Source organism: Antennarius striatus, chromosome 18 (assembly GCF_040054535.1).
Source record: "Antennarius striatus isolate MH-2024 chromosome 18, ASM4005453v1, whole genome shotgun sequence".
Taxonomy (NCBI): Eukaryota; Metazoa; Chordata; class Actinopteri; order Lophiiformes; family Antennariidae; genus Antennarius; species Antennarius striatus.
In genome coordinates this window covers 8,098,623-8,113,216 of record NC_090793.1, presented here as the reverse complement: position 1 = coordinate 8,113,216, position 14,594 = coordinate 8,098,623, and the positions used below count along the sequence as shown (strand labels likewise).

The 14,594-nt window shown below is 45.1% G+C and overlaps 1 protein-coding gene across 4 annotated transcripts; it reads left to right on the top strand.

Moving 5' to 3' along the window:
• Positions 1–1,628: 1,628 nt before the first annotated feature.
• vwa5b2 (von Willebrand factor A domain containing 5B2) lies at positions 1,629–14,589 on the top strand. Of its 4 annotated transcripts, XM_068340717.1 has the most exons (23): positions 1,629–1,749; positions 2,260–2,357; positions 3,396–3,565; positions 4,250–4,465; positions 5,136–5,361; positions 5,448–5,605; positions 5,717–5,848; positions 5,925–6,049; positions 6,127–6,288; positions 6,375–6,485; positions 7,093–7,295; positions 8,126–8,240; positions 9,835–10,020; positions 10,103–10,316; positions 10,393–10,727; positions 10,808–11,045; positions 11,134–11,478; positions 11,552–11,689; positions 12,480–12,608; positions 12,686–12,736; positions 13,101–13,203; positions 13,303–13,426; positions 13,509–14,589. In XM_068340717.1, exons 3-23 carry the CDS (start codon positions 3,427–3,429, stop codon positions 14,265–14,267), a joined length of 4,209 nt encoding a protein of 1,402 aa, XP_068196818.1. In that variant the 5' UTR covers positions 1,629–1,749; positions 2,260–2,357; positions 3,396–3,426; the 3' UTR covers positions 14,268–14,589. The 4 variants fall into 4 exon arrangements, with proteins under 4 accessions (XP_068196818.1, XP_068196821.1, XP_068196817.1 ...); XM_068340720.1 differs by lacking the exon at positions 1,629–1,749 and having other exon boundaries at positions 2,122–2,357; positions 11,552–11,590; XM_068340716.1 differs by lacking the exon at positions 1,629–1,749 and having other exon boundaries at positions 2,122–2,357.
• Positions 14,590–14,594: the final 5 nt, after the last annotated feature.

The following is a 14,594-nucleotide window of genomic DNA, read 5'->3' as shown; positions in this document are numbered from 1 at the left end:
TTGGGATTTGGGTACTTCTAGTCCATACCGGGTACAGATGTTCCTGTACACCGTCACAGCTACTTGGTTGTGCCTTTCCATGTATGCTGAGCTGGCGAGCATCTTACACCCTGCTACCACATGCTGGACTGACTCTGGGGCTTCTTTACATAGCCTTACGCACACACACACACACACACACACACACACACACACACACACACACACACACACACACACACACACACACACACACACACACACACACACACACACACACACACACACACACACACACACACACACACACACACATATATATATATATATATATATACTGTATATACATATACATATACACAAACACACACATTCTAATTTTTACAGTGTTCAGCTCAATAATTCAACTTAATATTTCATTTCTAAACTATTTTTATCATCTTGTTTAGATACATTTTTATTTACACGCTTGCTTTGTTAGTATTTATTTTTGTTTTATTAATAATATTTGTACCATATTAGTTATACCATTTAATACCATTTTTACTATACACTAGTTCTACCATTTAATACTTTTTAATCTTTTTTTTGTAGATTTACATTTTAATTATGTACTGCTTATTTAAGTTATTTTAATAGTTCATATAGTTCTAGTTTTTTCTTTTTATGTACTTTGGTGTTTCAGTTCATTTAAAATAAATAAAAAAGTGGTTGATATGTTTATTGAAAATAGATTATATTTAGCCTTATTTTATTACTTTTAGTAGGCCTATTACATTCAATTTCCTAATTAGAATATGTCAATTAAAATATTAAGTAAATCAATCCTAGACACACTTGTAGGTGAATCACCATTTTAGATTATGAACCTATAGTAGGAAGACTTGATGACGTTTGCCAAATATTAATAATAAGATTTTTTTTTTAGCAATTTGTCAGCCTCTATGATATTCATCATTGTGGATTACAATCTGCTAACAAGAAGTTCTCACACTGAATTTTACAAGTGCATTTGTAATAACAGATGAGACATTTATAGTGCGAATGATCATTGATTGGTATTATCGACATTGAAAAAGAGGCTCCAGAAACATGTTTTGCTTAGGGCCCCTTGGAGGCTTGGGCCCTGTCCCTGAGTTCTCCTCCTGGTAACATGCTCCTCTCCGGCTTCTTTTCTGACCAGTAAATCAAGAGCTTCGTTTATCTATTCAGATTCTTCTTCGGACCTACACAATTACTGCATCACTGCAGAAGATGCACTGATCCATTTCTCCATCTCACTTTCCATCCTTACCTCACTCGGGAAAGCGACCCCAAAATACTTAAATTCCTCCACTTGGGAAAAAGGCTTCTCACCGACTGAGGGCGGACCACTTTTTTTATTTCGAATTTGCTATAATTCAAATTTGTGCTAATAAATAAAGCTTTTAATGTACAATGTAGTGATAAAACATCTTCTCGCTATTTTCTTTCTTTGACAAGTAGACCTTTATTGTTCTTTTTTAAATAAAAACAGAACATAAAAATTAAAGCCGTTACTTCCCCTCTTCTCACCTACCCACTGCCTGCTGTTGTCTAACTGACCTGTTGGAAGAGACAGAACACATCACCCTCCCTCCTCACAGGCCGAGCCATTAGCTATGAATTATGGTGCTGCTACCATCACAGCCAATTGTCTGGATGTAGAGCAGACTCTGCCTCGCTTATCGCTGTGTGCTGTAGCTGAACAGAAGGTTCCTGAGCACGGTTCTGAGGTTCAGGTCAGAACAGGTAAGCATATGACATTAACACCTAGTTACCAAGCTTTTCATTGTATGTGCATTCATTTATACATACATGGTATGTTCTTTTCAGAACTGTGCTTTGACTACATCACTAAATTTTGCTGTAATCTATTTTAATTTGCAGGGCAACTAGTAGATTTTCTTTTTTGGAAACAGCAGGAGAGAGAAAGAGAGAGAGAGAGCGAGAGAGAGAGGGAGAGAGAGAGAGAGAGGGAGAGGGAGAGAGAGAGAGAGAGAGAGAGAGAGAGAGAGAGAGAGAGAGAGGGAGAGAGAGAGAGAGAGAGGGAGAGATGCATTTGTTTCCAGTAGTTGTATGACTGGGGAACTGGTGCACAGCTGTGATGGTGTGATGCAGACACTGGACACAGAGTCAAACTAGCAGACGCTGCATTCAGCAGCATAGTGAGTGTTCCTGTTTGACTTGCTATCTGGAGGTTTTAACTGACATCAGGGTACTGCAGTGTAGCAGCAGACTGAAGCATCATTTACTCCTCAGACCACACTGCCTTTAACAACTTATGCCAAACTGAGCAACTGAAAGCTGCAATATTCTAGCAGATGCCTGCGTTTGAGTGTCAGACAGAACTTCACAAGGTTAGTATGTGCATGTGTTTGTATCATTCATTGTGTTCCTTATGCTCATACTGTAATTAAAACACACACACACACACACACACACACACACACACACACACACACACACACCTGCAGCCATAATGAGTAATGAAGTCCTTATCTTTCTCTGCCGGCGATAAAAGCTTGGACACGCCATCTGTCGGGTTTATTCCTCGGACTCCAGGCAGCCTGTAGTTTGTATCTGACAGCATCACTTTGCTCCACTTTAACAAACCAGGCTTTTATTTGTCTGTAATGATCTGAGAGCACAGTAGCCACATGGATGCTGTTGATCTTGTTAGAAAGGTTGATGTGAAAAGACCATTAACCTAACCAGCAGCAGGCACACACAAACACACGCACGCACGCACGCACACACACACACACACACACACACACACACACACACACACACACACACACACACACACCTGCTGTGTTTATTAAACGTCATAACCATGCAAATGGAAAAAGAATTATGACAAAAGGGAAACTGGGATAAATTGCTGGTTTGTTACCAAACTCCAGTTACTTTAAAAAAACAACAGTATATAATCTACATGTTCATAACGTCCAGCTCTCCTTTAGTGGACAGCGCAGCTGGCCGCAGCAACAAGAGGACATCAGTTCATGTGTATATGCATACGGGACAGCTGCTGATTGCATGTGTTAGTCATGATGGGCAGTGTAATAGGTGCTGACCTGTTAATGATTGATCGAGCCTCTCACATCAAAACTATTACAGCTGGTTGCTAAGAACCAGAACCCAATAGCCTGGTTACCTTCTGAAGATCAGATATGCGGCCGATAAATGTCTGCATGCATGCATACATAAAAATGTGACACCAACGGCCAAGTTTAATTCTATTTATCAGAGTACAGGGGGGGGGGGTGTCTTACTTGCAAAATTTACTGTACTGTGAAAATTAGAGAATTTAAATGCACACTCACATATTGTTCTTCCTGCCTGCTCAGGCTGTTTCACCTGTCTGTACCCCTGTGTTCTTATGAAACCAGCAAAGTAGAGGTTTGTTGCTGCTCTGGGACGATGGTGGGACTGAGGAACTGCTCCACATGGGAACCGCTGCTGCTCAAGGCCTCCTGCATCAAGTCATGTGCCAATGGCTGCTCCTTGGGAATCACTGCACACCTTACCTATGCTAACGCTGACATGGAGTCTGTGGAAGGTGAGTAGTGGGATCATGCTCGCTTATGGTAATCATAGAAACTATTTTGACATATTTCATCAAATCAAGCTCGCAGCCAGCTCATTATCATCTTAATTGCTTCCATGTTTATCAAGAGCAGGGGTGTGCAGTTTTGAAATTGAAGCTATTCCTGTTTTTTTTTGATTATTTTAAGATTGGAAAAATGAACTGTGAACTGAAAACAGTAGAGAGACTAGGATTGAACCTTGAGGAACACCGCAGAGGACTTCAACAATCTCAAACCTCAGAGGAGGATCAGTTTTTGCATCAACAAAGCTTGTGTTAAAAATGTGTGATCGTTGTAAAAGTTATCAAAAGCTGAATTGGAATCTTATAGGACAAACATACACCACACCTGTCATCATTAAGCTATGAGGACAACCTTATAATAAATATTGGGGGATAATCATACATAAAATTCAGACACATTCTTAAATATGATTTTTGTAAGTAGAAAATAAAAGATATATTTATAATAATGCAGTTAGTTTCATTAGGGAAACATTTTTGGCCCATTTGTTTAAAGGCGGTTGAGTCTTGGTTGTTTGCAGAGTAAATCAGAAACTTGGGAATAAGAATATAATAATAAGACATCTTTGTCTTTTAAAAACATTTTGTTATGCAGTTTTCTTAATGTCAAGTCTGTGTTTTCTGGTCATTTAGGGGTGTTTGTGTACCCCCTCGGGGAAAAGGAGGTTGTGGTGGGCTTTGAGGCTGTGATCGCAGGCCGGTTGGTGGGGGTCCAGCTCCAGAGCCGAGGGAAACTGAAGGACATCTGTTTGGACTGCTGCAATGGATCGAGCCTGGATGGCCACTGTGGGAACGGGCAGGACTGGGGCTACTGTTGCGGCTCCAGTCTTGACACGCAATGCAACAACGGTGAGGAGGGAGGGATGTTGGAAAAGGAAGAGATGTTGCATCTCATAAAACCCTTTTGATACTACCTATATATTTTTTTAAATTAAAATAACAACTTGCTCTAAGATGAAGCGTGAATCACTTGTAGCTGTTACAGAACCACAGCTGTGACGATGTCTGCCTGAATGCAAATACAGTACATGTCCTGTTTTAGCCTCACTGAGTGTGTGAAGGACAGACCAGGGAGGCGAGTGGATCTGGCCGCCTGCCTAATGGCGTTTACTCAGTGCACACATAGATCAACTCGGGAGTATTTTGGTGGAAACAGCGGTATCACGTTCATGCAGTGATCTTCCTATCGCAGCCATTACACACAGATTAGTGCGTTCTGTAGATTTGTGACTACATGTAGGCGACACTGAAGTTTTTTTTCATTTTTAAAGGATTATTATTGTCATAATGTTTTTTATACAGTAGATTTAAAGAAAGGACTTTTATCTATTAGTACCAGACTTTAACGAATTAAAGGTAATCATTGTGTGTGTTATCTCCATAATGTCATCATGTCTATTTGGAAAATGATGATGGGACAAAAAATAATTTAGGTAGGAATGAAACAGCCACCCAGACCAGATTTAGTCATTCAGCAACTGTTGATATGATCTTATGATATGAGACTCTGTGACTTCAGGGCATCTCATTTTGGACGAAGACCTCGAGAGAACCACCTTCATCGTGGGCACAGGTGTCATCGGACCCATGGACATAGTGTCCATTATCATAAGCACCACACTGGAACTCCCCACCTTAGAAAATGGAGCGATCCGCATTGTGTACCCTACCCTGCTGACCCCAATCGTCACCGGTCAGATGACTTCCAGCAAGAGCGAAAATGGAGGGAAATGTGAAGAACATGGGTAATGAGCTGACCTGACTAGCTAAGCTAAAAGTTGTACTTTACATTAAACACAGTGGGATGACTACTGGAAACTCTTCTCTTCAGGCCCACCAGCTGTTTCGGTGCCACCTCAGGAAAACAAGACCGAGCCCTAGACACCTATCAGCTGTGTGCCCATGCCATTTTCACCAGCCCGGCTGCAAACCTGGCACCTTATGAGCTCAACTTCCAGCTGCTGGTCAGAGGGGCCTGCCTCCTGGCAGGTACTGCCTGTCCTCATCACTTATCTTTAATTCAGCAGGAAATTAATCTGTAAAAGTAAATCCTTACTTTTAATTTTTATTGATTTTACTTTTTCCCAAACTGACTTGCAGGCCTGGAAAGCCCAACTCACGCTCTGAGGGCGGATGCTGACCCCAGCGCCCAGAGTGCCTCTGCTACCTACATCACCTTGGCTCAGGAGCATCCATACGACAGACACATAGAGATCTTTTTACACCTCAGCGGTGAGCAACTCACAGCATTCTTTCCTCCTTCCGTACTCTGTCGTTTGCTGACGTTCGATTGAATCTTCCTCTGCAGAACCTCACACTCCTTTGGTCATATTAGAGAAAGGTCGACTCTCGTTCAGCCAGTATGGAGAGCAGATCTGCTCCCGCCGAGATTTCCTTCGCAGCACTCGCAAAGATGGAGAACCAGAGAGGAAGGTCGGTGGTCGCTCAGGCCTGCTTTAACGCCTATCTTTACCACCTGAGTTGACAGTTGCCTTCCACTACCACTGCAGCTGGAGTTTGTGAGGAAGCGATACCACAAAGACATCCTGAGCAGTCCCGTCCTGATGCTCAACTTCTGCCCCAACTTGTTGAGCGAACCTGTGGAGCTGTACAGAGCCACCAGGGAGCTGCTCTTCCTGGTGGATCGCAGCAGCAACATTCATCGTGTGAAGGTTAGCCAACATAAATGAATCAGTGGTTCTGAATTGTTGATTTAGTGATATATTTATTCTGACCTTATCCCGTCTTGTTTCCACAGGAAGCCATGTTGGTGGCACTGAAGAGCCTCCCGTCTGGCACCAAGCTCAACATCGTGGGCTTCAGCACCACCATCAAGCCACTTTTCTCCTCCAGCAAGCTCTGCACTGATGTTAGCCTCACTGCCCTCGCTAAACTATTAACTATTTAAATTTGTCTTTTTTCCTCTTCGATGGAGCAAGTCATATGTAGTTCTTCATGATTAACCATGGCTGCCTGTCGGTGCCAAACAACACGAAGGGCATTTGGATCGTGTTTCCTGAAAGCAGGTGTTTTCCAACCACATTGGATGATTAGTTCTATTTCAACTACTCTCTAATTGGGCAACAGGTCGGTTCCTTGGGTTGCCTTAGTAGCAGAGTATCAGGTTTTATCCCGATCAGCGAGGACAAACAGTCCTTGAACATACTCCCGGCCATATGGTGACCTTTCACGCTTTTTTAGCTGAGGCTGGAGATGTCCTTCCATCCTCTCGCCTGTCAGGCGTGTTTGTCCACGGTGATTTTAAAGCAGGTGCTAATGTGGGTCTGTTTGCTATGCCTTCAGTAGAGACACACTGATTCCTTTCTCCACCATGTTCACAGAGTAACTGGGGCATCTGATATCAAACCGATGCATGAGGGCAAAGGACAGGTGTTGTTCCTCGATGTTTGCCTCCGACGCCTCAACTGCAGGTCTCACAGCGTCTTTCTTGTTCTGCTTCTCTGTGCCTCACACAGGCCACACTCATGCAAGCATATGAGTATGTGCAGAAGATGAGATCCGACATGCGGGGCACCAACGTGTTGGGGGCGCTCTCCTGGGTATACCAACAGCCCATGCAACGCTCATACCCTCGACAGGTCTTCATCATCACAGACGGACCCATCAACAACGTGGCCAAAGTGCTAGAGATGACTCGCAGAAACATATGCGCCGGCAGGTACTGGATCCAAACGTCCGACTGAAAGAGAGACAGAGCAGATATGAATTCAAACAACTAGTTAAAGATTTATTCTCATGCTGGTGCATGGTGGGACATTAAATGACAAACTAGGGATGAAGGGAGGATGGAGTATGTGCGGAGGGAAGGTGATTAATATGACTGTCCAAGAAAAAGCGGAGACACAAGGCACGATGAGACCAAAACGTGAAAGAAAAAACGTGGCTGCTGTGGTATTTTTCAGTCCTGCACAGTAATCCTGTTAAGTGCTCTCCTCTGCAGTCGGAGTCACGCCCCTCTGGTTTCCACAGGCCTTCAGGAAAAGCACAATAACTCCATTTACTTCTCATTAGTATTCTCCTGCTGGAGTGACTTTCTCCACTGTATTTTGGCTGTCCCTCATGCCTTGCACATCTGATGTCTCATAGTTTGGATTTACGTCTGCTGATGTAGGTAGCGCTAAAAGCATCAAAGCGGTCAGGCCTGCTGTTTTCTAAAGACGGCACCCCGGAAACGAGTCTTTTCAATTATTCTGTTCTCTTTTCCTTTCAACCCTTCAATTAGTCAAATGGACTGTGATCGCTCTGAACGTCCAAATCGCAGCTCTGTCTGTTTGATGACTGCAATTACTCTCTTTTAAAGCCACACGAACACAGAAGTGTCTGTGTGTCATTACGGTCAGACAAAATAATGCATAAAAAACCCCCCAAAAAACCCCCAAAACATCACTGTTTTTAATCCTTGCACATTAAGCGAGTCCATTATCATTATTTCTTTTTGGTAGAAGATGTGATAGATAATATAATGCATGAACTGCATCCTCTGTACAGATGCTTCGGCTTGGGGCTTGGTCCCAGAGCCTGCAGGAGACTCCTGCAGGGCGTTGCCACGCTGACAGGAGGGACGACTGAGTTCCTGGATGATGAGGAGAGACTGCAGCCAAAGGTCAGCCACACCAGACTTCCACCTAGTGGAGGAAATATGAACTGCAGGGCATATATACACGCTGACATAAAAATATAGTTTTAACCCTTAGATAACGGTTTGAGGTACTTGATCTTCATCACTATACTGTATTTCAAAGGGATTTTTTACTTTGTAATTTAATGTGACAGCTGTACACTGAAGTTGTTTAACATTTTTTGTTCATAAAAATAAGTGGTAAGGTGGAGACTCTTGTTTCAGATCTTTTGGGATTTCTGGAAGAACCAAACAAAAAACCCCACAGTTTTTCTCATAATTTTGATGCTGATCTTCTTCTTTTCCTTTCAGCTTTTCTCTTCAGGGGTCGCCACAGTGATTTAGTTGCCTCCATCTCTCCATCCAACCCTGTCGTCTGCATCCTCTTCTCTCACACCAATTACCTTTCATGTCTTCTTTCACTACATCCACAAACCTCCTCTTTGGTCTTCCTCTAGGTCTCCTGTCTGGCAGTTCAAAACTCAGCATCCTTCTACCAATATATTCACTATCTCTCCTCTGGACATGTCCAAACCATCTCAGTCTGGCCTCTCTGACTTCATCTCCAAAACCTGTAACATGTGCTGTCCCTCTGATGTACTCATTCCTGATCCTATCCTTCCTGGTCACTCCCAAAGAGAACCTCAGCATCTTCATCTCTGCTACCTCCAGCTCTGCCTCCTGTCTTTTCCTCAGTGACACTGTCTCTAGACCAAACAACTTTGCTGATCTCACCAGTTTTGTACTCCTTTCCTTTCACATTAGCTGAAACTCTTCTATCACACATCACACCTGACACTTTTCTTCACCGGTTCCATCCTACCTGTACACGCTTCTTCACCTCTTTTCCACACTCTCCATTGCTCTGGACTGTTGACCCTAAGTACTTCAAATCATCCACCTTCTTGATCTCTTCTCCCTGTAACCTCACTCGTCCACTGGTGTCCCTCTCATTCACACACATGTACTCTGTCTTACTGCGGCTAACCTTCATTCCTCTCCTTTCCAGGACAAACCTCCACCTCTCTAGCGTCTCCTCCACCTGTTCCCTGCTCTCACTGCAGATTACAATGTCATCTGCAAACATCATAGTCCATGGTGATTCCTGTCTAACCTCGTCTGTCAGCCTGTCCATCACCATAGTGAACAAGAAGGGGCTCAGAGCTGATCCCTGATGCAGTCCCACCTCCACCTTGAACTTCTCTGTCACACCTACAGCACACCTCACCACTGTCTTACAGTCCTCATACATGTCCTGCACCGCTCTAACATACTTCTCTGCCACTCTGCTCGCAAATGCTCACTTCTGCCCTTAGTCTAGCTTCAACCACTCTTTCCCATAACTTCATTTGTTTATTTTTGATGCTGGTAAAGCAAAGAAATAAAAGCATCTGAAAATGTTTTAGTTTTAATAATTATGGTTGGACTAAGCTGCTTCAGTGCATGTTACTGGGAATAGATCTGTATAAATATAGGTAAAGGATTGTGTATTGGATCTTCAATAATTGGATACTCGTTATTCCTCAAGTAAATTTAAAGAGCAGAATTAATAAAGGTTATCATGAATCTTCCTCCTCAGTTAATCAAGTCTCTCAAAAAGGCCTTTGAGCCAGTGCTGACTGATGTTCGGATTGACTGGTACTTGCCAGAAAACACCGAAGCTTTCCTTTCACCCAATGAAATCCCTCCACTCTACTCTGGGAACTGTTTGATTGGATACTGCACCCTTTACGACATGACGTATTTCAAAGGGAAAAAAACAGAGGTACTGTATTTGTGAGTCCACTTATTAAACATCTGTCGATGGGTTTGTAAATGACAGCAGACTTGATCTATCTGATTTGCAGTCTCAAGAACAGGGCGGTAAAACCACCCAGCGTGGCTCGACCGGTTCTGTTTTTGGCCAGTCGAACGACGAGCTCTCGCCTCCTGCCTCCGAGTTAATGCCTGTAGTGATGAGTGCAGATGGCAACGACTTGGAAGAGGCACTGAAAGAGATCTCCAGAGAGATCTCGTCTGAGTTCTCCTGTGCCAGAGACACGGAGCCCAGCACCGGCCCAGGTCTACTGCTCACTAATGCAACTACAAGTCAAATCAACCTCATGCCAGTGCTAAATATTTCTTCTGTCTGCCCAAGGTGTGGAGCTGGACTGTTCCAGTGATGTGAGGAGGAGGATCCAGGAGAGCTCCTATATCCAGGAGCAGTATGTCCTCACCCGCTGCTCCCTGAGTAGCGAGCAGAGCCTCCAAACTCAGTCCCACTTACACATTAATGCCTCGTCCCATTCCGACTCTACAGGCAGGGTGTTTCTGCCCGACCCTCACTCTTCCGGTTCGGTGCTGGATACTGGGTCTTTACCCCAAGGCCTTGAGAAGATGCCTCCTCTGGAGCACAGATCATCTCTGTCTCGCTGGGCAGACTCCGAATGGCAGCAAAACCTCTCAGCAGAAAGCTCGAAGGTGTCAGAAAAGGTAAGATGGAGTGTAAAACATAGATGCCAAAGATGATCCCTCCATTGCTTTTCCAATGGTTTTCCTTGTTATTGAATCAGACTGGGAATCTTCACGGCAGCGAGGAGCCTCATAGGAGACACAAAGCTCTGGTCCGCTCAACCATGGCGGCACGGAGTTTCTCCTCCCCCCAGGGTGAGCTGGAGATGCATCGCCTGAGGAGAGCTCTGGAGAGGGTCTCCTTCGACCAAACGCTGGGAGGGAGGTTGGAGGAGAGTGACGGGGAGACGACAGCCCCCTCTGGAGGGACGCTGTCACACAGGAGCCTCACAGACTCTAGTGAGCTTTAGTCTGAAGAATACCAGGATAGTCTGTCCTGTTTGGCCTCAAACTCACTCCAAACTGTCTTTCCAACTCCGACCCTCAGATGGACTCATGTTCCCCGCCTCTCCTCTGGACTGGGATAACTTCACGGACCCGGAGTACCTCTTCACTGCCATCCCAGCAGACGATCCACCACCGGGTCAGTGCCGTTCACTCATTCATGGCCTGCTGGGGGGCAGACCCGTGTCCTGGGAGGTCACCGTGGACTTAGGACATCTCTGGACCCCCGAGAGCCAGGAGTCACCAGGGGGAGACGGATGTGAGGAAGCAGGAAGAGAAGAGGGAAGAGAAGGGGAGCCATGGGAAGAGATCATTCACCAGCTGACTGCCCGCTCTGTCATCAGGGACTTTGAGAAGATGGCAGAGAAGGACAGCGACCTTGGACACAGTGAGGCTTGACTTCATGCCACTGATCGATTTATCTGAAACAGTATTGATAACTCACTGCTATTGTTCCCCAGGCTCTGCTAAACGCTACCGTATGAAGGCCATCCAGACCAGTAAGCACTGTAACATCATCTGCATGTACACAGCCTTCACTACAACGGACAGAGACCCAAACAAAGGTTTACCAGACGGTGTGGATGTCCAGAAAACAGGTGCAGCCTGCTGACAGCTCACACACACCGTTATGACACAGCAGTGTGTGTGTGTGTGTGTGTGTGTGTGTGTGTGTGTGTGTGTGTGTGTGTGTGTGCGTGCGTGCGTGCGTGCGTGTGTGTGTGTGTGTGTGTGTGTGGGTATGTGCTTGCTGAAGAAAACCCAACACCATAACAGCGGAGTAAAAACTCCCTGCTGTTGACAGTATTACAGTTAATGTACATGCAGAACTGAAAGCACCACTGCCACCTACTGTAGTAGATGTGCAATTATGCTTTATTCCATTACGTCAATGAAAAAGCAAACGGATGGCAGATGGCACATTAACTATACAGGAGAGAGTGTATTGAACCCTGTTGAATTATGGGACGTGTAGGACTCCATCTGGAATTAAAAAAAACAGGTTTTATTAGTTACATTGCTAAGAAGCAGTGCTATCTTCTCATCATTACACAGGGATACCCTTGTCCATCTATTCTCCCTGTGTCTAACCAGATATATCACACATACCTGGTCAGGGGCCAATATTTCTTTTCATGGGAAAAGTGCAGTTTTGTCAAAAACCATATACTCTAACATTCAAAATACAGTATTCATTTCTCATTATTGAGGAAAATAAGGAGATGTGACTAATCTGTACAATTAGTTATATTAACCGGGACGTCATTAAAATCACTATTTTACCTGTTTGTTTGTTTGTGCTGCAAAAGCTCCATGGTGGGAAATGTCTTGTGAAGGATTTCTTGGATTGAATCCAAACCTATTAAATGTGTGTATATCATTTTATAGGGATGCATTTGGGGTCCAGGCAGAGCGCCCCGGCTGGCGGCTGCAGACAGAGTGCGTCTTCTGTCGGTCTGGGCCGACGGCGCACCAGCAGGGATAGTGAGGAGATGGAGGATACCTGGAACCCCGCAGGTAGACAGACTGAATTATACCAGCACCCATTCCTGCCGTCAAGACTTTAGGTCATCAACAATTTTTGTATCTCTCAGACAGAGATGACACCCCTGCCTCCCCCTGTAGCCTTACATCCTGGGATTCTAGTAAGTACTGCTGTTGTCCTGATCAGTGACAACACTGAGGTGTCAGATTAGTCTCCAGGTTAGAGGCACCTGACCAGACAGCAAGAGGTGAGTCTGTGTGCAGGGAACGAAACTTCCTCACCTGTTAACCCAGGTTTAAAGTTGTCTTCTTCGACCTCACTTACAGTAGAAGCGTCTGTGGTTATTTTTGTGATGCTTTCCTATTGTAAAGATTGTTTAAACCAGAAAACATACTATTTCTTCCAAGGACAGGAAAACTACTAAAACCCAGTTCCACCTGGACAAACATTATAACTTGTTGAGTCTACATTATGTTAAGCTGATCGTGACCGTTGCCTTTTATTGCTGTGTCACCCTGTCTCAGGTGGAGGGGTCAGTGGGTCAGCCTTGGTCACTCCAGGTACCTCCTGCACTCGTTCACAGAGATCTATAGAAAGCAAGTCAGTGGAGAGCTTCTTTGGCACCAGGTGACCCTTGAGTGCTTAAATAACTAGAATAAAAGTTCTCTATAGGCATTTAAATTATTTACTTCAACCATTAAGAAATATTCTCTTTCAATATTCCAGATTCCCACTGGGCAGACTCAGGTCCTCTATCTCATCAGGAAAGCAGGTTCCGCTGAAGTCCCATTGTCTGTCTGCAGAGACTGAAAAACCTCCGGAAGCTGAAGCTCTGGACTACCTGCCCCTGGTGAGCTACACCTCTAGTTACAGTATCTTCACACAAGCGCACAAACACATTTATTGATTGAATCTATATTATGCCTCATCAGGTGCGACTACAGTTGGCATCCGGAGCTTTTCTGTTGACAGAAATCTACTCCGACTGCATCCAGATCCCTCTGGACCGCCTGAAGAGGGCTTCGCCCTACAGTCTCCACCGGCGCAGCCTCAGCCCACCCTTCCGCTGCACATCTCCCAGCGCTCCATCTTTATCAACCTCTAATAAGCCTCCTGGTGTTTCTGCCACTCATGTCACTTTCTCCCCTTCTTCTTGCTCCTTCACCAAACCAACAGCGCCTCCTTTCCACCACACCTCAGACGACACTCCCCTGATGCTGGAGGCACGGCATCGCCGGAGACACCTGTCTGACCGAGACCCATTCACTGCAGTCCCCGACCCCCCGAGCTCTGAGGACGGCTCTGTTGAGCTGCCCATTGGTCTCTCTCCAAGCCAGAGTCAAGGTCAGGCGGACAGCGGTCGTGGATCAGAGACGGATGTGTGCGAGGGCTCGTCCGGAGATCCAGCTGACCTCCCGGGGAGCAGCCAGTTGGCTCAAGAGGACCTGGAAGGATCGAGCTGGGCCACCGCCGTCGCTCTAGCCTGGCTCGAGCATCGCTGTGCTGGATACTTCATGGAGTGGGAACTGGTGGCAGCAAAAGCAGACTTCTGGCTGCGCTGCCAGGAACTACCCGAGGGAGTGGACCTGGCAGGGCTGAAGGGATCCGCCAGGCAGCTGTTCCTCCTGCTGCGCCACTGGGACGAGAACATTAAGCTGAACATGCTGTGTTACAACCCCAATAACATGTAAGACAACGACCTCCAAGGAATCACAACCACTAGCCCATTAACTCATCCACATGTTGCTAAATGCATCATCCTAGGAAGCAACATCTTGATGAAATACATGCAGGATCAGTGGACACCGTAACCCAGTGGTTCATTCTAATCTTAAGTTGCATGTGAAATAATTTACTTTACCAAGTGGCCTTTTAATATAGACACGCTTTATGCAATCACAAGGATGCCTCGACCATCCGAACGGCTGTTTGTCGTCGGTGTCACGCATGAGTTCACCAAACGTAGATGATTTTGGATGCCAAGATGATTAATTTAAAAATTATCAACATATTACTTT